This window comes from Mesoplodon bidens (assembly GCF_964165515.1).
Source record: "Mesoplodon bidens genome assembly, chromosome: 4".
NCBI lineage: Eukaryota > Metazoa > Chordata > Mammalia > Artiodactyla > Ziphiidae > Mesoplodon > Mesoplodon bidens.
In genome coordinates, this window is record NC_138160.1 from 172611306 (window position 1) to 172634460 (window position 23155).

Below are 23155 nucleotides of genomic sequence, written 5' to 3' on the forward strand. Positions count from 1 at the left end.
ACAAGGATCATGACAGGGACAATGAAAGAATTATGGAAGGAAAAGGATAGTGAGAGAGCAGGTAGAAAAGGAAACTGAGAGCAGAGAGGTGATGGCCAGACACCAAATGTCAGGCCACGTGGTCACATGTGGTCTTTACCCCTGACGGTGAGCGTGGCTGATGTCCTCTCCTGCCCGCACACACACGAGTACTCCCCAGCATCCTCCACGGTCAGGCCACGGATCTCCAGTTCACACACGGTTCCATCCTGCCTCAGGCTCACTCTGTCCCCGGCTCTGAGGATCTCGGGTCCCTTCCTCCACTCCACGCCGGCCGTCTTGCTCAGCTCGCAGTGCAGTGTGGCCGTGGTCCCTTCTGTGGCCTCCTCCTTCCTCAGACCCTTTGTGAACTTGGCGGGCAGGGCTGGGCAGGGTCAGAGTGATACAGAAAACATCAGGCTCTCTGGAGAATTTGAGGGGATCAGGATGTGGACACTTGACAATAAAACACTCACACTTTGGAGCAAATCAGGAACAAAAGCTTGGACTCACAGACACATGGGTAGGTGGCAGTGCGTGGGGGTAGAGGACAGACTAGGCTGAGCCCATCTCCATACAAACCAGCAAGGAAATGGAAGCCTCAGTGAGGACCTCATGACATGCACAGACACATAGAAATGGCCACAGTGCCCACAGGACGGATGGAAAGGGACAGGAATCAGAAGCGATGTCCTCTCAGCATCTTCCACGGCCCATCCTGCCTCAGAGTGTATCTGATGCCAGATTCAAGGGCCCAGACCCCTTCCCCCACTCTATATGCCAGGCTGCCCAGCTTACACCACACCATGGCTGTGGCCCCCTCCAGGCCTCATTTCTTAGCAATTTTGTGGTCTTGAGGGATATAGCTGGGGACGGAGACACAAAGAGAGCTACCTAAACTTTCCCACGAGTTTGCACCAGCACTCCCCCCTTGTCTACTCCTGCTGCTGCTGGGGCCAGAGCCCCGGCATGACTGGGACTGAACAGGACTGACAGAGCTAGGAACACCACAGCTAGAAGGGAAGCTGAAGTCACCCTCCTCCTGGCCTGTCGTCCTGGAGTAGGTGTCCTTGGGACCTGCATACTCTTAAAAGCAGCTCTCTTGGGCTGCTTGCAGCTGGTCAACTTGGGTCCTCCGCTCCTTGGCCACTGGTGGTGCCTCGTGCAATGCAAGTTGCTCTTGACTGTGAAATAGGCCTCCAGGCCCACATCCCCTGTGGTCTCCTGGTGGGTCTGAACAGTGTGAGTGCCCAGTGTCTCTGCGCTGGAGACGCTGCACTCCATTCATGAAGTTCAAGGTGGCATGGCCTGGCCTCTCTCCAAAGATCTGAGTGTCTGTGCAAATGGCGGCCCTGCCCAGCCTCCAGAATCGTCTTCAGTGTCCACCTTGTCTTGTGGGCGTGGCCCAACACGGCCCAGGATGTGAGGCCTCTGTGCACCGGCTGAGCTGTCCTTCCTTCTGTGCTGAGATGCCCCCGTACCCCATCATCAATGCTGCTCACAGGACCCTCTCAGGACATGGTGGGTGGCCTTATCCTCCATCCCATCTGCTACCCCCACAGGAAGTGACCAGGCCCTCACTAGGGCAGGCCCCTGAGGACCTGGACCCCCGGCACAGGAAGCTGACCTATCGCCAGGCCATGAGCCACACCACAGCCAAGCCCCATCCTGAGTCCTCATCTCGGAGGGTCTCAGGCGCCTTCCACCACTGCATCGGGCTGCCTTGCTCAGCTCACAGCACAGCGTGAATGTGGACATGGCCCCTCCCATGGCCTGCTCACGCTTCATGACTTTTGTGAATTGGCTGGTCAGGGCTGGGGAAGGTCCGACGGACACATAGACTGATGGACTCTGGAGCCTGCAGACAAGGAATGGGCCACAGACACCATGCTGGCCACACAAGCACCCGTTGGAAGGGGGGCCCTGAGGGGACACCAGGCAGAATGCCCACAGTCGGCTGCTCTGATGCAAGGGGACTCCCACTACCCCGCTTCAAGGATATCCACCCAGCTGGCCCTCATCCACCCCACAAAGGAAGTGACCCTATTGGCCCCTAAACCCACGGGACAGCCCTCCTGCTCTAGTTGACTGTGCCCCACCCTCAAACTGTGACCTCTCATCCCGTGTCCCAGCCACAGGTCGCCACGCCATGCCTGACGGACCCCCTTCTGTGGCAGTTGCCTAGAGCCAGCTTACCTGCCACAGATGCCAGACAGGGGGCCCAACGCCAGCACGGGTGTCCGCCTGCCTTTCCTGACTCTGGCTCGGCTCCTCTCTGCAGCTCTTCCCGCCCCTCCTTCCTCTCCTTCCACGGTCAAGCCCTGTCCACACCCACCTCACCTCCACTTTACCCTCCACACCCACCTCACCTCCACCCTATCCCTATACCCAGCCTCACCTCTCCTAACCACCAGGAGCTGGAGAACAGAACCTAGGACCTCCCAACATGGCTCTCCCATGGCCCAGCATGCATGTCCCAGCTTCAACCTCTTGACACCCCATTCGACATCCCACCCTCGAGGGCCACGCTTTGCTCGACTTCCTAGCTTCTCTCTTGGCATGCCCCCTCAAGAGGACCATACTTCCACTCTTGTACTGTGTGGGTGCCCTCCTTCTCTCCCTCAGGCATGAGCCCCTGAGAGCAGGGAGGACCATATTCTCTGCTCTTTATCTGAGATGGGCCTCACAGAAGCAGGTGCTGGGAGACTCATGCTGCAGGAATGCAGGAGATGCACACAGAAGCGAAAGACTGTACACAGACAGGGCAGGGCTCAAGGACGTGATCAAGCCCTCAGACACGAAGCCACTGCTCCACGTGGCCACACACAGTCTTTACCCCTGACCGTCAGCCTGGCCACTGTTCTCTCCTGCCCACACACACACGAGTACTCCCCGGCATCTGCCACAACCAGGCCACGGATCTCCAGCTCACACGCGGCTCCGTCCTGCCTCAGGCTCACTCTGTCCCCGGGCCTCAGGGTCTCGGGCCCCTTCCTCCACTCCACAGGGGCTGCCTTGCTCAGCTCACAGCGCAGCGTGGCCGTGGCCCCTTCTGTGGCCTCCTCCTTCCTCAGACCCTTTGTGAACTTGGCAGGCAGGCCTGGAGATGGTCGGAAACACACAAACACTATCACGCTCTCTGAACACGCAGAAGAAACAGGACGTGCATAGTTCACAGAAGATATAAAACCTAACTGGACACGGACCACCTGCTGGGTGTGCCCAGTACACACTGTGGACGGTGACATTTAAAGGTCCAACCTGTACATGTGCCACACAACAGACAAGGACCATGACAGGGACAATACAAGAATTATGGAAGGAAAAGGATAGTGAGAGAGCAAAGTAGAAAAGGAAACTGAGAGCAGAGAGGTGATGGGCAGCCACCAAATGTCAGTCCACGTGGTCACGTGTGGTCTTTACCCCTGACGGTGAGCGTGGCTGATGTCCTCTCCTGCCCGCACACACACGAGTACTCCCCAGCATCCTCCACGGTCAGGCCACGGATCTCCAGTTCACACACGGTTCCATCCTGCCTCAGGCTCACTCTGTCCCCGGCTCTGAGGATCTCGGGTCCCTTCCTCCACTCCACGCCGGCCGTCTTGCTCAGCTCGCAGTGCAGTGTGGCCGTGGTCCCTTCTGTGGCCTCCTCCTTCCTCAGACCCTTTGTGAACTTGGCGGGCAGGGCTGGGCAGGGTCAGAGTGATACAGAAAACATCAGGCTCTCTGGAGAATTTGAGGGGATCAGGATGTGGACACTTGACAATAAAACACTCACACTTTGGAGCAAATCAGGAACAAAAGCTTGGACTCACAGACACATGGGTAGGTGGCAGTGCGTGGGGGTAGAGGACAGACTAGGCTGAGCCCATCTCCATACAAACCAGCAAGGAAATGGAAGCCTCAGTGAGGACCTCATGACATGCACAGACACATAGAAATGGCCACAGTGCCCACAGGACGGATGGAAAGGGACAGGAATCAGAAGCGATGTCCTCTCAGCATCCTCCACGGCCCATCCTGCCTCAGAGTGTATCTGATGCCAGATTCAAGGGCCCAGACCCCTTCCCCCACTCTATATGCCAGGCTGCCCAGCTTACACCAAACCATGGCTGTGGCCCCCTCCAGGCCTCCTTTCTTAGCAATTTTATGGTCTTGAGGGATATAGCTGGGGACGGAGACACAAAGAGGGCTACCTAAACTTTCCCACGAGTTTGCACCAGCACTCCCCCCTTGTCTACTCCTGCTGCTGCTGGGGCCAGAGCCCCGGCATGACTGGGACTGAACAGGACTGACAGAGCTAGGAACACCACAGCTAGAAGGGAAGCCGAAGTCACCCTCCTCCTGGCCTGTCGTCCTGGAGTAGGTGTCCTTGGGACCTGCATACTCTTAAAAGCAGCTCTCTTGGGCTGCTTGCAGCTGGTCAACTTGGGTCCTCCGCTCCTTGGCCACTGGTGGTGCCTCGTGCAGTGCAAGTTGCTCTTGACTGTGAAATAGGCCTCCAGGCCCACATCCCCTGTGGTCTCCTGGTGGGTCTGAACAGTGTGAGTGCCCAGTGTCTCTGCGCTGGAGACGCTGCACTCCATTCATGAAGTTCAAGGTGGCATGGCCTGGCCTCTCTCCAAAGATCTGAGTGTCTGTGCAAATGGCGGCCCTGCCCAGCCTCCAGAATCGTCTTCAGTGTCCACCTTGTCTTGTGGGCGTGGCCCAACACGGCCCAGGATGTGAGGCCTCTGTGCACCGGCTTAGCTGTTCTTCCTTCTGTGCTGAGATGCTCCCGTACCCCATCATCAATGCTGCTCACAGGACCCTCTCAGGACATGGTGGGTGGCCTTATCCTCCATCCCATCTGCTACCCCCACAGGAAGTGACCAGGCCCTCACTAGGGCAGGCCCCTGAGGACCTGGACCCCCGGCACAGGGAGCTGACCTATCGCCAGGTCATGAGCCACACCACAGCCAAGCCCCATCCTGAGTCCTCATCTCGGAGGGTCTCAGGCGCCTTCCACCACTGCATCGGGCTGCCTTGCTCAGCTCACAGCACAGCGTGAATGTGGACATGGCCCCTCCCATGGCCTGCTCACGCTTCATGACTTTTGTGAATTGGCTGGTCAGGGCTGGGGAAGGTCCGACGGACACATAGACTGATGGACTCTGGAGCCTGCAGACAAGGAATGGGCCACAGACACCATGCTGGCCACACAAGCACCCGTTGGAAGGGGGGCCCTGAGGGGACACCAGGCAGAATGCCCACAGTCGGCTGCTCTGATGCAAGGGGACTCCCACTACCCCGCTTCAAGGATATCCACCCAGCTGGCCCTCATCCACCCCACAAAGGAAGTGACCCTATTGGCCCCTAAACCCACGGGACAGCCCTCCTGCTCTAGTTGACTGTGCCCCACCCTCAAACTGTGACCTCTCATCCCGTGTCCCAGCCACAGGTCGCCACGCCATGTCTGACGGACCCCCTTCTGTGGCAGTTGCCTAGAGCCAGCTTACCTGCCACAGATGCCAGACAGGGGGCCCAACGCCAGCACAGGTGTCCGCCTGCCTTTCCTGACTCTGGCTCGGCTCCTCTCTGCAGCTCTTCCCGCCCCTCCTTCCTCTCCTTCCACGGTCAAGCCCTGTCCACACCCACCTCACCTCCACTTTACCCTCCACACCCACCTCACCTCCACCCTATCCCTATACCCAGCCTCACCTCTCCTAACCACCAGGAGCTGGAGAACAGAACCTAGGACCTCCCATCATGGCTCTCCCATGGCCCAGCATGCATGTCCCAGCTTCCACCTCTTGACACCCCATTCGACATCCCACCCTCGAGGGCCACACTTTGCTCGACTTCCTAGCTTCTCTCTTGGCATGCCCCCTCAAGAGGACCATACTTCCACTCTTGTACTGTGTGGGTGCCCTCCTTCTCTCCCTCAGGCATGAGCCCCTGAGAGCAGGGAGGACCATATTCTCTGCTCTTTATCTGAGATGGGCCTCACAGAAGCAGGTGCTGGGAGACTCATGCTGCAGGAATGCAGGAGATGCACACAGAAGCGAAAGACTGTACACAGACAGGGCAGGGCTCAAGGACGTGATCAAGCCCTCAGACACGAAGCCACTGCTCCACGTGGCCACACACAGTCTTTACCCCTGACCGTCAGTCTGGCCACTGTTCTCTCCTGCCCGCACACACACGAGTACTCCCCGGCATCTGCCACAACCAGGCCACGGATCTCCAGCTCACACGCGGCTCCGTCCTGCCTCAGGCTCACTCTGTCCCCGGGCCTCAGGGTCTCGGGCCCCTTCCTCCACTCCACAGGGGCTGCCTTGCTCAGCTCACAGCGCAGCGTGGCCGTGGCCCCTTCTGTGGCCTCCTCCTTCCTCAGACCCTTTGTGAACTTGGCAGGCAGGCCTGGAGATGGTCGGAAACACACAAACACTATCACGCTCTCTGAACACGCAGAAGAAACAGGACGTGCATAGTTCACAGAAGATATAAAACCTAACTGGACACGGACCACCTGCTGGGTGTGCCCAGTACACACTGTGGACGGTGACATTTAAAGGTCCAACCTGTACATGTGCCACACAACAGACAAGGACCATGACAGGGACAATACAAGAATTATGGAAGGAAAAGGATAGTGAGAGAGCAAAGTAGAAAAGGAAACTGAGAGCAGAGAGGTGATGGGCAGCCACCAAATGTCAGTCCACGTGGTCACGTGTGGTCTTTACCCCTGACGGTGAGCGTGGCTGATGTCCTCTCCTGCCCGCACACACACGAGTACTCCCCAGCATCCTCCACGGTCAGGCCACGGATCTCCAGTTCACACACGGTTCCATCCTGCCTCAGGCTCACTCTGTCCCCGGCTCTGAGGATCTCGGGTCCCTTCCTCCACTCCACGCCGGCCGTCTTGCTCAGCTCGCAGTGCAGTGTGGCCGTGGTCCCTTCTGTGGCCTCCTCCTTCCTCAGACCCTTTGTGAACTTGGCGGGCAGGGCTGGGCAGGGTCAGAGTGATACAGAAAACATCAGGCTCTCTGGAGAATTTGAGGGGATCAGGATGTGGACACTTGACAATAAAACACTCACACTTTGGAGCAAATCAGGAACAAAAGCTTGGACTCACAGACACATGGGTAGGTGGCAGTGCGTGGGGGTAGAGGACAGACTAGGCTGAGCCCATCTCCATACAAACCAGCAAGGAAATGGAAGCCTCAGTGAGGACCTCATGACATGCACAGACACATAGAAATGGCCACAGTGCCCACAGGACGGATGGAAAGGGACAGGAATCAGAAGCGATGTCCTCTCAGCATCCTCCACGGCCCATCCTGCCTCAGAGTGTATCTGATGCCAGATTCAAGGGCCCAGACCCCTTCCCCCACTCTATATGCCAGGCTGCCCAGCTTACACCACACCATGGCTGTGGCCCCCTCCAGGCCTCCTTTCTTAGCAATTTTATGGTCTTGAGGGATATAGCTGGGGACGGAGACACAAAGAGGGCTACCTAAACTTTCCCACGAGTTTGCACCAGCACTCCCCCCTTGTCTACTCCTGCTGCTGCTGGGGCCAGAGCCCCGGCATGACTGGGACTGAACAGGACTGACAGAGCTAGGAACACCACAGCTAGAAGGGAAGCCGAAGTCACCCTCCTCCTGGCCTGTCGTCCTGGAGTAGGTGTCCTTGGGACCTGCATACTCTTAAAAGCAGCTCTCTTGGGCTGCTTGCAGCTGGTCAACTTGGGTCCTCCGCTCCTTGGCCACTGGTGGTGCCTCGTGCAGTGCAAGTTGCTCTTGACTGTGAAATAGGCCTCCAGGCCCACATCCCCTGTGGTCTCCTGGTGGGTCTGAACAGTGTGAGTGCCCAGTGTCTCTGCGCTGGAGACGCTGCACTCCATTCATGAAGTTCAAGGTGGCATGGCCTGGCCTCTCTCCAAAGATCTGAGTGTCTGTGCAAATGGCGGCCCTGCCCAGCCTCCAGAATCGTCTTCAGTGTCCACCTTGTCTTGTGGGCGTGGCCCAACACGGCCCAGGATGTGAGGCCTCTGTGCACCGGCTTAGCTGTTCTTCCTTCTGTGCTGAGATGCTCCCGTACCCCATCATCAATGCTGCTCACAGGACCCTCTCAGGACATGGTGGGTGGCCTTATCCTCCATCCCATCTGCTACCCCCACAGGAAGTGACCAGGCCCTCACTAGGGCAGGCCCCTGAGGACCTGGACCCCCGGCACAGGGAGCTGACCTATCGCCAGGTCATGAGCCACACCACAGCCAAGCCCCATCCTGAGTCCTCATCTCGGAGGGTCTCAGGCGCCTTCCACCACTGCATCGGGCTGCCTTGCTCAGCTCACAGCACAGCGTGAATGTGGACATGGCCCCTCCCATGGCCTGCTCACGCTTCATGACTTTTGTGAATTGGCTGGTCAGGGCTGGGGAAGGTCCGACGGACACATAGACTGATGGACTCTGGAGCCTGCAGACAAGGAATGGGCCACAGACACCATGCTGGCCACACAAGCACCCGTTGGAAGGGGGGCCCTGAGGGGACACCAGGCAGAATGCCCACAGTCGGCTGCTCTGATGCAAGGGGACTCCCACTACCCCGCTTCAAGGATATCCACCCAGCTGGCCCTCATCCACCCCACAAAGGAAGTGACCCTATTGGCCCCTAAACCCACGGGACAGCCCTCCTGCTCTAGTTGACTGTGCCCCACCCTCAAACTGTGACCTCTCATCCCGTGTCCCAGCCACAGGTCGCCACGCCATGTCTGACGGACCCCCTTCTGTGGCAGTTGCCTAGAGCCAGCTTACCTGCCACAGATGCCAGACAGGGGGCCCAACGCCAGCACAGGTGTCCGCCTGCCTTTCCTGACTCTGGCTCGGCTCCTCTCTGCAGCTCTTCCCGCCCCTCCTTCCTCTCCTTCCACGGTCAAGCCCTGTCCACACCCACCTCACCTCCACTTTACCCTCCACACCCACCTCACCTCCACCCTATCCCTATACCCAGCCTCACCTCTCCTAACCACCAGGAGCTGGAGAACAGAACCTAGGACCTCCCATCATGGCTCTCCCATGGCCCAGCATGCATGTCCCAGCTTCCACCTCTTGACACCCCATTCGACATCCCACCCTCGAGGGCCACACTTTGCTCGACTTCCTAGCTTCTCTCTTGGCATGCCCCCTCAAGAGGACCATACTTCCACTCTTGTACTGTGTGGGTGCCCTCCTTCTCTCCCTCAGGCATGAGCCCCTGAGAGCAGGGAGGACCATATTCTCTGCTCTTTATCTGAGATGGGCCTCACAGAAGCAGGTGCTGGGAGACTCATGCTGCAGGAATGCAGGAGATGCACACAGAAGCGAAAGACTGTACACAGACAGGGCAGGGCTCAAGGACGTGATCAAGCCCTCAGACACGAAGCCACTGCTCCACGTGGCCACACACAGTCTTTACCCCTGACCGTCAGTCTGGCCACTGTTCTCTCCTGCCCGCACACACACGAGTACTCCCCGGCATCTGCCACAACCAGGCCACGGATCTCCAGCTCACACGCGGCTCCGTCCTGCCTCAGGCTCACTCTGTCCCCGGGCCTCAGGGTCTCGGGCCCCTTCCTCCACTCCACAGGGGCTGCCTTGCTCAGCTCACAGCGCAGCGTGGCCGTGGCCCCTTCTGTGGCCTCCTCCTTCCTCAGACCCTTTGTGAACTTGGCAGGCAGGCCTGGAGATGGTCGGAAACACACAAACACTATCACGCTCTCTGAACACGCAGAAGAAACAGGACGTGCATAGTTCACAGAAGATATAAAACCTAACTGGACACGGACCACCTGCTGGGTGTGCCCAGTACACACTGTGGACGGTGACATTTAAAGGTCCAACCTGTACATGTGCCACACAACAGACAAGGACCATGACAGGGACAATACAAGAATTATGGAAGGAAAAGGATAGTGAGAGAGCAAAGTAGAAAAGGAAACTGAGAGCAGAGAGGTGATGGGCAGCCACCAAATGTCAGTCCACGTGGTCACGTGTGGTCTTTACCCCTGACGGTGAGCGTGGCTGATGTCCTCTCCTGCCCGCACACACACGAGTACTCCCCAGCATCCTCCACGGTCAGGCCACGGATCTCCAGTTCACACACGGTTCCATCCTGCCTCAGGCTCACTCTGTCCCCGGCTCTGAGGATCTCGGGTCCCTTCCTCCACTCCACGCCGGCCGTCTTGCTCAGCTCGCAGTGCAGTGTGGCCGTGGTCCCTTCTGTGGCCTCCTCCTTCCTCAGACCCTTTGTGAACTTGGCGGGCAGGGCTGGGCAGGGTCAGAGTGATACAGAAAACATCAGGCTCTCTGGAGAATTTGAGGGGATCAGGATGTGGACACTTGACAATAAAACACTCACACTTTGGAGCAAATCAGGAACAAAAGCTTGGACTCACAGACACATGGGTAGGTGGCAGTGCGTGGGGGTAGAGGACAGACTAGGCTGAGCCCATCTCCATACAAACCAGCAAGGAAATGGAAGCCTCAGTGAGGACCTCATGACATGCACAGACACATAGAAATGGCCACAGTGCCCACAGGACGGATGGAAAGGGACAGGAATCAGAAGCGATGTCCTCTCAGCATCTTCCACGGCCCATCCTGCCTCAGAGTATATCTGATGCCAGATTCAAGGGCCCAGACCCCTTCCCCCACTCTATATGCCAGGCTGCCCAGCTTACACCACACCATGGCTGTGGCCCCCTCCAGGTCTCCTTTCTTAGCAATTTTGTGGTCTTGAGGGATATAGCTGGGGACGGAGACACAAAGAGGGCTACCTAAACTTTCCCACGAGTTTGCACCAGCACTCCCCCCTTGTCTACTCCTGCTGCTGCTGGGGCCAGAGCCCCGGCATGACTGGGACTGAACAGGACTGACAGAGCTAGGAACACCACAGCTAGAAGGGAAGCCGAAGTCACCCTCCTCCTGGCCTGTCGTCCTGGAGTAGGTGTCCTTGGGACCTGCATACTCTTAAAAGCAGCTCTCTTGGGCTGCTTGCAGCTGGTCAACTTGGGTCCTCCGCTCCTTGGCCACTGGTGGTGCCTCGTGCAGTGCAAGTTGCTCTTGACTGTGAAATAGGCCTCCAGGCCCACATCCCCTGTGGTCTCCTGGTGGGTCTGAACAGTGTGAGTGCCCAGTGTCTCTGCGCTGGAGACGCTGCACTCCATTCATGAAGTTCAAGGTGGCATGGCCTGGCCTCTCTCCAAAGATCTGAGTGTCTGTGCAAATGGCGGCCCTGCCCAGCCTCCAGAATCGTCTTCAGTGTCCACCTTGTCTTGTGGGCGTGGCCCAACACGGCCCAGGATGTGAGGCCTCTGTGCACCGGCTTAGCTGTTCTTCCTTCTGTGCTGAGATGCTCCCGTACCCCATCATCAATGCTGCTCACAGGACCCTCTCAGGACATGGTGGGTGGCCTTATCCTCCATCCCATCTGCTACCCCCACAGGAAGTGACCAGGCCCTCACTAGGGCAGGCCCCTGAGGACCTGGACCCCCGGCACAGGGAGCTGACCTATCGCCAGGTCATGAGCCACACCACAGCCAAGCCCCATCCTGAGTCCTCATCTCGGAGGGTCTCAGGCGCCTTCCACCACTGCATCGGGCTGCCTTGCTCAGCTCACAGCACAGCGTGAATGTGGACATGGCCCCTCCCATGGCCTGCTCACGCTTCATGACTTTTGTGAATTGGCTGGTCAGGGCTGGGGAAGGTCCGACGGACACATAGACTGATGGACTCTGGAGCCTGCAGACAAGGAATGGGCCACAGACACCATGCTGGCCACACAAGCACCCGTTGGAAGGGGGGCCCTGAGGGGACACCAGGCAGAATGCCCACAGTCGGCTGCTCTGATGCAAGGGGACTCCCACTACCCCGCTTCAAGGATATCCACCCAGCTGGCCCTCATCCACCCCACAAAGGAAGTGACCCTATTGGCCCCTAAACCCACGGGACAGCCCTCCTGCTCTAGTTGACTGTGCCCCACCCTCAAACTGTGACCTCTCATCCCGTGTCCCAGCCACAGGTCGCCACGCCATGTCTGACGGACCCCCTTCTGTGGCAGTTGCCTAGAGCCAGCTTACCTGCCACAGATGCCAGACAGGGGGCCCAACGCCAGCACAGGTGTCCGCCTGCCTTTCCTGACTCTGGCTCGGCTCCTCTCTGCAGCTCTTCCCGCCCCTCCTTCCTCTCCTTCCACAGTCAAGCCCTGTCCACACCCACCTCACCTCCACCCTATCCCTATACCCAGCCTCACCTCTCCTAACCACCAGGAGCTGGAGAACAGAACCTAGGACCTCCCATCATGGCTCTCCCATGGCCCAGCATGCATGTCCCAGCTTCCACCTCTTGACACCCCATTCGACATCCCACCCTCGAGGGCCACACTTTGCTCGACTTCCTAGCTTCTCTCTTGGCATGCCCCCTCAAGAGGACCATACTTCCACTCTTGTACTGTGTGGGTGCCCTCCTTCTCTCCCTCAGGCATGAGCCCCTGAGAGCAGGGAGGACCATATTCTCTGCTCTTTATCTGAGATGGGCCTCACAGAAGCAGGTGCTGGGAGACTCATGCTGCAGGAATGCAGGAGATGCACACAGAAGCGAAAGACTGTACACAGACAGGGCAGGGCTCAAGGACGTGATCAAGCCCTCAGACACGAAGCCACTGCTCCACGTGGCCACACACAGTCTTTACCCCTGACTGTCAGTCTGGCCACTGTTCTCTCCTGCCCGCACACACACGAGTACTCCCCGGCATCTGCCACAACCAGGCCACGGATCTCCAGCTCACACGCGGCTCCGTCCTGCCTCAGGCTCACTCTGTCCCCGGGCCTCAGGGTCTCGGGCCCCTTCCTCCACTCCACAGGGGCTGCCTTGCTCAGCTCACAGCGCAGCGTGGCCGTGGCCCCTTCTGTGGCCTCCTCCTTCCTCAGACCCTTTGTGAACTTGGCAGGCAGGCCTGGAGATGGTCGGAAACACACAAACACTATCACGCTCTCTGAACACGCAGAAGAAACAGGACGTGCATAGTTCACAGAAGATATAAAACCTAACTGGACACGGACCACCTGCTGGGTGTGCCCAGTACACACTGTGGACGGTGACATTTAAAGGTCCAACCTGTACATGTGCCACACAACAGACAAGGACCATGACAGGGACAATACAAGAATTATGGAAGGAAAAGGATAGTGAGAGAGCAAAGTAGAAAAGGAAACTGAGAGCAGAGAGGTGATGGGCAGCCACCAAATGTCAGTCCACGTGGTCACGTGTGGTCTTTACCCCTGACGGTGAGCGTGGCTGATGTCCTCTCCTGCCCGCACACACACGAGTACTCCCCAGCATCCTCCACGGTCAGGCCACGGATCTCCAGTTCACACACGGTTCCATCCTGCCTCAGGCTCACTCTGTCCCCGGCTCTGAGGATCTCGGGTCCCTTCCTCCACTCCACGCCGGCCGTCTTGCTCAGCTCGCAGTGCAGTGTGGCCGTGGTCCCTTCTGTGGCCTCCTCCTTCCTCAGACCCTTTGTGAACTTGGCGGGCAGGGCTGGGCAGGGTCAGAGTGATACAGAAAACATCAGGCTCTCTGGAGAATTTGAGGGGATCAGGATGTGGACACTTGACAATAAAACACTCACACTTTGGAGCAAATCAGGAACAAAAGCTTGGACTCACAGACACATGGGTAGGTGGCAGTGCGTGGGGGTAGAGGACAGACTAGGCTGAGCCCATCTCCATACAAACCAGCAAGGAAATGGAAGCCTCAGTGAGGACCTCATGACATGCACAGACACATAGAAATGGCCACAGTGCCCACAGGACGGATGGAAAGGAACAGGAATCAGAAACGATGTCCTCTCAGCATCTTCCACGGCCCATCCTGCCTCAGAGTATATCTGATGCCAGATTCAAGGGCCCAGACCCCTTCCCCCACTCTATATGCCAGGCTGCCCAGCTTACACCACACCATGGCTGTGGCCCCCTCCAGGTCTCCTTTCTTAGCAATTTTGTGGTCTTGAGGGATATAGCTGGGGACGGAGACACAAAGAGGGCTACCTAAACTTTCCCACGAGTTTGCACCAGCACTCCCCCCTTGTCTACTCCTGCTGCTGCTGGGGCCAGAGCCCCGGCATGACTGGGACTGAACAGGACTGACAGAGCTAGGAACACCACAGCTAGAAGGGAAGCCGAAGTCACCCTCCTCCTGGCCTGTCGTCCTGGAGTAGGTGTCCTTGGGACCTGCATACTCTTAAAAGCAGCTCTCTTGGGCTGCTTGCAGCTGGTCAACTTGGGTCCTCCGCTCCTTGGCCACTGGTGGTGCCTCGTGCAATGCAAGTTGCTCTTGACTGTGAAATAGGCCTCCAGGCCCACATCCCCTGTGGTCTCCTGGTGGGTCTGAACAGTGTGAGTGCCCAGTGTCTCTGCGCTGGAGACGCTGCACTCCATTCATGAAGTTCAAGGTGGCATGGCCTGGCCTCTCTCCAAAGATCTGAGTGTCTGTGCAAATGGCGGCCCTGCCCAGCCTCCAGAATCGTCTTCAGTGTCCACCTTGTCTTGTGGGCGTGGCCCAACACGGCCCAGGATGTGAGGCCTCTGTGCACCGGCTGAGCTGTCCTTCCTTCTGTGCTGAGATGCCCCCGTACCCCATCATCAATGCTGCTCACAGGACCCTCTCAGGACATGGTGGGTGGCCTTATCCTCCATCCCATCTGCTACCCCCACAGGAAGTGACCAGGCCCTCACTAGGGCAGGCCCCTGAGGACCTGGACCCCCGGCACAGGGAGCTGACCTATCGCCAGGCCATGAGCCACACCACAGCCAAGCCCCATCCTGAGTCCTCATCTCGGAGGGTCTCAGGCGCCTTCCACCACTGCATCGGGCTGCCTTGCTCAGCTCACAGCACAGCGTGAATGTGGACATGGCCCCTCCCATGGCCTGCTCACGCTTCATGACTTTTGTGAATTGGCTGGTCAGGGCTGGGGAAGGTCCGACGGACACATAGACTGATGGACTCTGGAGCCTGCAGACAAGGAATGGGCCACAGACACCATGCTGGCCACACAAGCACCCGTTGGAAGGGGGGCCCTGAGGGGACACCAGGCAGAATGCCCACAGTCGGCTGCTCTGATGCAAGGGGACTCCCACTACCCCGCTTCAAGGATATCCACCCAGCTGGCCCTCATCCACCCCACAAAGGAAGTGACCCTATTGGCCCCTAAACCCACGGGACAGCCCTCCTGCTCTAGTTGACTGTGCCCCACCCTCAAACTGTGACCTCTCATCCCGTGTCCCAGCCACAGGTCGCCACGCCATGTCTGACGGACCCCCTTCTGTGGCAGTTGCCTAGAGCCAGCTTACCTGCCACAGATGCCAGACAGGGGGCCCAACGCCAGCACAGGTGTCCGCCTGCCTTTCCTGACTCTGGCTCGGCTCCTCTCTGCAGCTCTTCCCGCCCCTCCTTCCTCTCCTTCCACAGTCAAGCCCTGTCCACACCCACCTCACCTCCACCCTATCCCTATACCCAGCCTCACCTCTCCTAACCACCAGGAGCTGGAGAACAGAACCTAGGACCTCCCAACATGGCTCTCCCATGGCCCAGCATGCATGTCCCAGCTTCCACCTCTTGACACTCCATTCGACATCCCACCCTCGAGGGCCACGCTTTGCTCGACTTCCTAGCTTCTCTCTTGGCATGCCCCCTCAAGAGGACCATACTTCCACTCTTGTACTGTGTGGGTGCCCTCCTTCTCTCCCTCAGGCATGAGCCCCTGAGAGCAGGGAGGACCATATTCTCTGCTCTTTATCTGAGATGGGCCTCACAGAAGCAGGTGCTGGGAGACTCATGCTGCAGGAATGCAGGAGATGCACACAGAAGCGAAAGACTGTACACAGACAGGGCAGGGCTCAAGGACGTGATCAAGCCCTCAGACACGAAGCCACTGCTCCACGTGGCCACACACAGTCTTTACCCCTGACCGTCAGCCTGGCCACTGTTCTCTCCTGCCCACACACACACGAGTACTCCCCGGCATCTGCCACAACCAGGCCACGGATCTCCAGCTCACACGCGGCTCCGTCCTGCCTCAGGCTCACTCTGTCCCCGGGCCTCAGGGTCTCGGGCCCCTTCCTCCACTCCACAGGGGCTGCCTTGCTCAGCTCACAGCGCAGCGTGGCCGTGGCCCCTTCTGTGGCCTCCTCCTTCCTCAGACCCTTTGTGAACTTGGCAGGCAGGCCTGGAGATGGTCGGAAACACACAAACACTATCACGCTCTCTGAACACGCAGAAGAAACAGGACGTGCATAGTTCACAGAAGATATAAAACCTAACTGGACACGGACCACCTGCTGGGTGTGCCCAGTACACACTGTGGACGGTGACATTTAAAGGTCCAACCTGTACATGTGCCACACAACAGACAAGGACCATGACAGGGACAATACAAGAATTATGGAAGGAAAAGGATAGTGAGAGAGCAGGGTAGAAAAGGAAACTGAGAGCAGAGAGGTGATGGGCAGCCACCAAATGCCAGTCCACGTGGTCACGTGTGGTCTTTACCCCTGACGGTGAGCGTGGCTGATGTCCTCTCCTGCCCGCACACACACGAGTACTCCCCAGCATCCTCCACGGTCAGGCCACGGATCTCCAGCTCACACACGGCTCCATCCTGCCTCAGGCTCACTCTGTCTCCAGCTCTGAGGGTCTCAGGCCCCTTCCTCCACTCCACAGGGGCTGCCTTGCTCAGCTCGCAGTGCAGTGTGGCCGTGGTCCCTTCCGTGGCCTCCTTGCTTCTCAGTCTTCCTATGAACTCAGCAGGTAGGGCTGCAACAAGGTCCGATGGACACAAGACATCATCTTCATCCCCCCACAAAGGTTGAAAGGGGTTGTATGGAGCCGCATAGGGTCACATGGGCAGAGTGGGTAATTATACTCACCCTGTACGGTTAGCCTGGCCGATGTCATCTGGTCCCTGAAGCAGCAGGAGTACTGCCCGCTGTCCTGAGGCCTCAGGTCCCGGATGAGCAGTTCTAGCATGGTACCCTCCTGCCGCAGGCTGTACTTGCCTCCAGGCTGCACAACCTCATCTCCTCGACGCCACTCCACGGGCATGGCCACCGATGACAGGATGCAGTGTAGTGCGGTAGCACCACCCTCCAGCACCTCCATGTCCTTCAGCCCCTCTCGGAACCGCACTGGCTGAGCTGTGGACAGGCATGAGCTCAGCTCAGCCCTCCCCCCGCTGCCTCCTACAGGGGTCTCCCCTGTGGTCAAGCATGGCTGAGAGCAGCAGCTGCAGGGTGCAGGCAGGCCCACCTCACTGTCTACATTGGGGGCTAGTGACAGTGACCTCAAGACCTCTGCCTCTCCAGGAGGGTGAGCCAAACAGCAGGAAACAGAGAAGGGTGGAGTGTTATGGGCTACACTGTGTCCTCCAAATTCATCTGTTGGAGTCCTAACCCTCAGGACCCAGAATGGGGCCATATTTGGAGATGGGGGTCTTTAAAGAGAAGACTGAGGTAAAATTACGTCACTAGGGTGGGTCTTAATCCCACAGTATTGGTGTCCTTACAAGAAAAGGAGATTAGGACACAGACACACACAGAGGGATGACTGTGAAGACACAGGGAGAAGACAGCTATCTACACGCCAAGGAGAAAGGCCTCAGGAGAAGCCAGGCCTGCCAACACCTTGATCTCAGACTTCTAGTCTCCAGAACTGGGAGACAATAAACCGGGAGACATGTTTTTTTATGCTACCCAGTCGGTGGTATTTGTTACCCGGACCCCAGCCGACTGAGACAGATGGAGATGAGCCAAGCCAGGAGAAGGGAGACACGGTGACGTCAGAACACAAAACATGACGTCAGAACACAAAACAAAGTCAGGAATGAAGTAAAAAAAATATTGCTGGTCAGAAGACCAAGAGAGGGTGAGGGATGCTATCAGGACCATCAGAGACCCAGAGACGGGCAGCAGGGAGCAGAGTGAGATGGATGAACTGCTGGAAAGATCCAGGTGGACAGGAGGAGCCTCAGAACAGCCCCCCACCACACACACACAGAGGGCAGAGACAGAGAGGGTCAGATAGAGTCCTGGAGTCCCCTTTGCCCTTAGCCAGACAAGAAACAGGGGTGCCCAGAGTGCAGCTGGAGGCTGCCCAGCACCCCCCTCCAGGGGCTCACCATGGATCCTGACAATGGAGCTGCTCCAGGCACCCCCAGCCTCACACTTGTAGAGCCCACCATCCTGAAGGGTGGTGTCAGTGATGACCAGTTGGGCTCGGCGGCCCTCATAGCTCAGATGGCACCGAGCCGACGGCCGCAGGGCCTTCCCGTCCTTGGTCCAGCACACAGTGTTGTCTAAAGCAGCAGTCTCACAGACCAGGGTCAGCTCTTCCCCCTCCATGACTGTGGCATCTGTGAGCTCCTGGGAGAAAACACCTGGCTTCTCTGAAGACAGAGAGGGATGTATAAGACACTTGGGGGCTTCTGCAGGAAAAGTCCCAGGTCTCACTGCAGACCAGGCAACACTCCTGGTCAGTGCCCACCTGCCCCCCTCAGTCTGGGCTGCAGACAGGGCTGCTGGGGGAACAGGACAGGCTCTGTGTGGCTCCACACACCAGAGGGGTGGGCCCAGCCTCTACACTGACCTTGAGTTCACCTCTGCATACCATGTGCAACAATGCAACTTGAAATAGGGCCACTGAGCCTCCCAAGCCCCGCTCCCTGGGATCCAAGGCCCCAGCCCATGGGAAGTCCATGGTGCCTTCTCTGTGAGCCCCAGGGCCTCACCCAGCATGTGGCCAAGCCACTGTCTTGAGGTTGCATGCTTAGTCACACGGCACTGGGCACTGGGCATGCAGCCTACCTGTGACCTGCAAGGAAGCTGAGGTCCGCTGGTCGCCTGCCTCAAAATGGATGGTGCCTGAGTCCTTGATGGCCAGCTGCCGCAGGGTAAGCACATGGTAGCCACCTGGCTGGACCTCGATCTCATTGAGTTCGTTGGCAGACAGTGGGGTTTTGTCCAAGAACCAGTGGACGGGCTTGTAGTCGGCAGGGGAGATACGGCAGCAGAAGGTGGCCGAGGAGCCCTCCTGCACCTCCAAGTCCTCCAGATCCTCTGTGATGAGCACTTTCTGGCCTGCAGGGACACAAACGGGCATGTCAGGGACCCTCTGGTCAGCTGCCAAGGGAAACAGGGTGCTCCCCAAGACCTGGGGTGGGCTCACAACAGAGATCGAGCAAATGACTCTAACGGGCTCCGAATGACAAAACATAAAACAGTAAGTGGGTCTGAGCTGAGCTGTCCAAGTATTTGTTTTAGATCCACCAGTGAGCCCCAATCCACCTCTGGGGTCCTTCTGCAGAGCACACAAGGTGACCCACAGCAAGGCCCCTCCATCAAGCTGTGCTCCCTAACCTGTCTAGGCCGGTTATGCCTGTCACAGAAATCACTTAACGCAATTAAATTTTGTATTAACAGAAGAAACGAGCGTGAAAAAAGACGCATGGCTATGATAACATTTAAATCGAATGCATTGGAGGACTGACAATGTGAATCTCTAGAAAAAAATTTTTTGCTTTTGTCTTAGGTATGGTCAAAGCTTGGGAAGAAGTCATAAATATAGAGATAGAATGGCCTCCAGATTCCTTCTGCATTCACAGGTGTCTTGAAGCTATTGCACACCAGAAAGCATAGATGGCACATCAGGAAGGCGATGTACAAAAAAAGAGCTAAGGAATTCTGATTCGTGAACTGATACACAAAGAAAAGGCTCTGGCTGACACTATTAGACTGGTACAAGTCTGTGGGTTTTAAATTTTTTTAAAGACCATATGTTGTTATTATGGGACACTCTGACTTTTTTAAAGTATGAACATCTACTGGGTTGGCCAAAAAGTTCATTCGGGTTTTTCGTAGCATCTTACGGAAAAACCTGAATGAAAATTTTGCCCAACCCAGTACTTTATTAGGTAGTGGTGCTTCTACTGCACTAACAAAATGTTTTCACTGAGCTCAGTGGATTCACTGTATTTCACTGAAAAAGAGAAAAAAATCAAGAGTGAGGCTTCTTTGTTATTCTTTTGGGTTTTTTTCTGTGGAGAGACCCCCAGGAAGGACCTCCAGCTGACTTCACCCTGGACACCGGCCCTGGGGTCTGGAGGGCTGGGCTCAACCCTGCCCTGATGCCTACTTGTCCTACAACCCTGAACCAGCCAACAACCCCGAGTAAAGGCCCAGTTTCCCTATCTGTGAAGTGGGAGAATGATAACCCTCACCCTGCCTGCCAGGTGAAAACTGCTGCTCAAACCTGAAAACTTCCCCGAGCGAGTCTCCTTTCACAGGAGCAGAGGCGGTACATCTGCATGTAAGTACATGCAGAGCTCATGCAGGGGCACACGCTGGAAGGTTTCCAGAAACATTCATCCAGCAAATGAATGCACAAATAAATGAGGGCCGCTGACTCATTTACACAAGGCCCAGCTGGGAAGGCCAGAGACAAGACAAGGCCACCCAGGACAACTCCCCTTGGAGATGGGGAAACCAAGGCTGGGTTTGTCTAGGGCCAGGCAGAGCTCTGATCTCTGCCCATCTCCAAGTCTACTTTAAACAAAGCATACACCTGAGCACACCATGGGCCTTGAAATATAGTGTGCAAATGAGAGCAACAGCACGGTGACTGGGCCTAACCTTTCACCAGGAGCCGAGCCTGGGACTGGGCCTGGCCGATGTCACAGGTGTAAGTGTCAGTGTCCGCCTTCTCCAGGGCGCTGATGGTGAGCCTCAAGGTCAGGCCCTCCTGGCTGGGAGCATGCTTCTCCGAGGCTTGCAGCTCTGTGAGGCCCTTGCGCCAGGTCACTGAGGCCGCGGGGCGCTCCGTCTTGCAGGCGAACACAGCTGTGCCCTTCTCCTCCACCTGCAGGTCAGCCAGCTCCTCCGTGAACTGGTTTGGCTTTTCTGGGAAAGAATGGATGGGAGGGAGAGGCCTGTGCAGACCCCACGTAGGCCCTCAGGACAGGAAATCACTCCCATCACAGGTGGTTCTCCTGGTCCACCCACAGAACCTCAGGGACCTGAGCGAGCCCCTTCCCTGCTGGGCGCCCCTCCGCTCCTGCCTGGGAAGAGAAGCCACAGGGGCTGTGCCAGGGTCTCTCATGGGGGTTACCTTCCACTCGGAGGCTGGCTGTGCTTTTGGAAGACTCCGTCTCACACGTGTACTCGCCAGAATCTTTGAGTGAGGCTGCATGGATGACCAGCATGGCTCGAGTGCCTTCGATGAGAAGCTCATACTTCTGACTCTTGCGAATGGCTTTCCCGTCCTTCAGCCAGCACACTGGGGTCCCCTCCCGTGACAGCTCACACCTCAGCACCACATCCTCACCCAGCATGGCCCGCTGGTCTTCCAGTGGCTTCATAATGTTAGCTGGCCTCTCTGAAAAGAACAGAGATGGTGGCCCAAGAGGCATGGCCACAGCTCTACCCACGGCCACAGCCTTAGCCATGCCTGGGGTGAGGGCAAGGCAGGCATTCAGGAACCTTCAGGCTCTGAAGGTTGAGACCACAGAACCTACAGCTCCAAAACTTCCAACTCTGGAACCTCAGACCCAGGGGCCTCAGAGCCCTGGAATACCACGGGAGGACCCCGGGAGGGAGAAATATTAGAAGCACAGAATCTCATGTTCTCGGCACTGTTCAGAGTCCTGTGACTCAAAGCATAGCCATGGGCCAGTGCTGACTATGGGCTGAGCTTCACCCACTGGCACCAAGTACTCATGCTGGAAGTAGGAGCTCAGAAATGCCAATGGCCATTTCACTGGCTTCACGAGTCATGCACCCTGGGAGCTACCACAGTAGTCGAATCACAGACTGAAGATCAGAAACCCTGCTTCTGCCCAAAGGCTCCAGAACCTCATCCTAGAAAGTAAGCCCCCTGGATGACCAGAAGCCCTCAGTACTCTGACAGATGCCTCCAGGTGCCAACCAGGGGCTGGGGAGACAGTCCCCAGATGCACCCCCTTCCAGCTTCCAAGCCCAAGGCCCCTGCTCCAGGCTGCCTGGGGAGGGCCCAGGCTCAGCAGCTCCCAAACCAGCCCCTGGAGACAGACCCCCGACCTGCCCCACCCAGTCAGTTCCCACTGCCACCATCACCCACCTCTGATGATGAGCGAGGCCTTGGAGGTGAGGCCCCGCACAGAGAAGACCACCTCCCCAGCGTCACTTGGCAGAGCATCTCGGACAGCCAGTGTATACTTGCGGCCCTGGCGTGTGGCCCAGAAGCGGCCAGAGCTGCCCACCGTTTTCCCACCGACCATCCATACGGCAACATCGCTAGTGTTCTCATGGGACAGGACGCACTCAAAGCTGCAGCTCTCGCCCTCCATCACCTCCACTGTCTTCAGCCTCTTGGTGATGCCCACATGCAGGTCTGTGGGCCAGAGGAGACAGCCGTCACGCCAGCCAGGCCCACGGAAGCCTGCGCCTCGAGACAGGCACCGACAAGCCTGTAGCAGCCCCGGTCCACACCCCAGGAGGGGCAAGACCAGCCAGAGAGCCTGCATACCCACCCCCCAACCCCACTCCCAGAGGGCTTGCTGCCTCTCTCAGCACAGGTCCTCTTGGTCTCCAGCTGTCCACACCTTGGTATTTGGATGGCTGATAGCTATGCGTTATGACCAGGGCGGCCGCCTTCACACTTGCTATGGAACAATGTGGAGAGAATAAGCACCACACACAGTTGTCACCAGCTTATATGCTCCAGAAGAACAGGCACCCAAAATGAAGAGGCAATCCAGCTTTAGGACAAACTCACTACACCGCCCTCCCTTTCCTGTCCCTTTCCTGTCTCATTAAACACTGGCCAGACCCTCAGGGACCAGCCACGGGATCACAGGGCAGCAGGCCTGCCATGCATACAAGAGAGAGCAGGACTATGGGGGTGGAGCCAGGACAGTGATGCACACAGGACGTCAGGCATCCACCCTATAGTTGGGGAACCAGGCCCAGATTGGCAGGAGCATGTGAAAAGCATGTGGCCTGCCCACAGCCACCTTCACCAGGCTGTGCCATGGCCTGGGAGCCCTACTGGGGCACCCCCTGCCTGACATCTCGGGTTCTCCCACTT

The 23155-nt window shown here is 57.5% G+C and overlaps 1 protein-coding gene across 1 annotated transcript in view; it reads right to left on the bottom strand.

The window, feature by feature from the left end:
• The window catches only part of OBSCN (obscurin, cytoskeletal calmodulin and titin-interacting RhoGEF), a 154880-nt gene that overhangs the window by 67346 nt on the left and 64379 nt on the right, over positions 1 to 23155 (bottom strand). The window contains 9 exon segments of the mRNA XM_081234056.1: positions 140 to 403; positions 2855 to 3118; positions 3442 to 3705; positions 16969 to 17235; positions 18216 to 18482; positions 18901 to 19173; positions 20725 to 20991; positions 21200 to 21466; positions 22187 to 22459. Of these exon segments, the coding sequence (XP_081090182.1) occupies positions 140 to 403; positions 2855 to 3118; positions 3442 to 3705; positions 16969 to 17235; positions 18216 to 18482; positions 18901 to 19173; positions 20725 to 20991; positions 21200 to 21466; positions 22187 to 22459 (2406 nt within the window).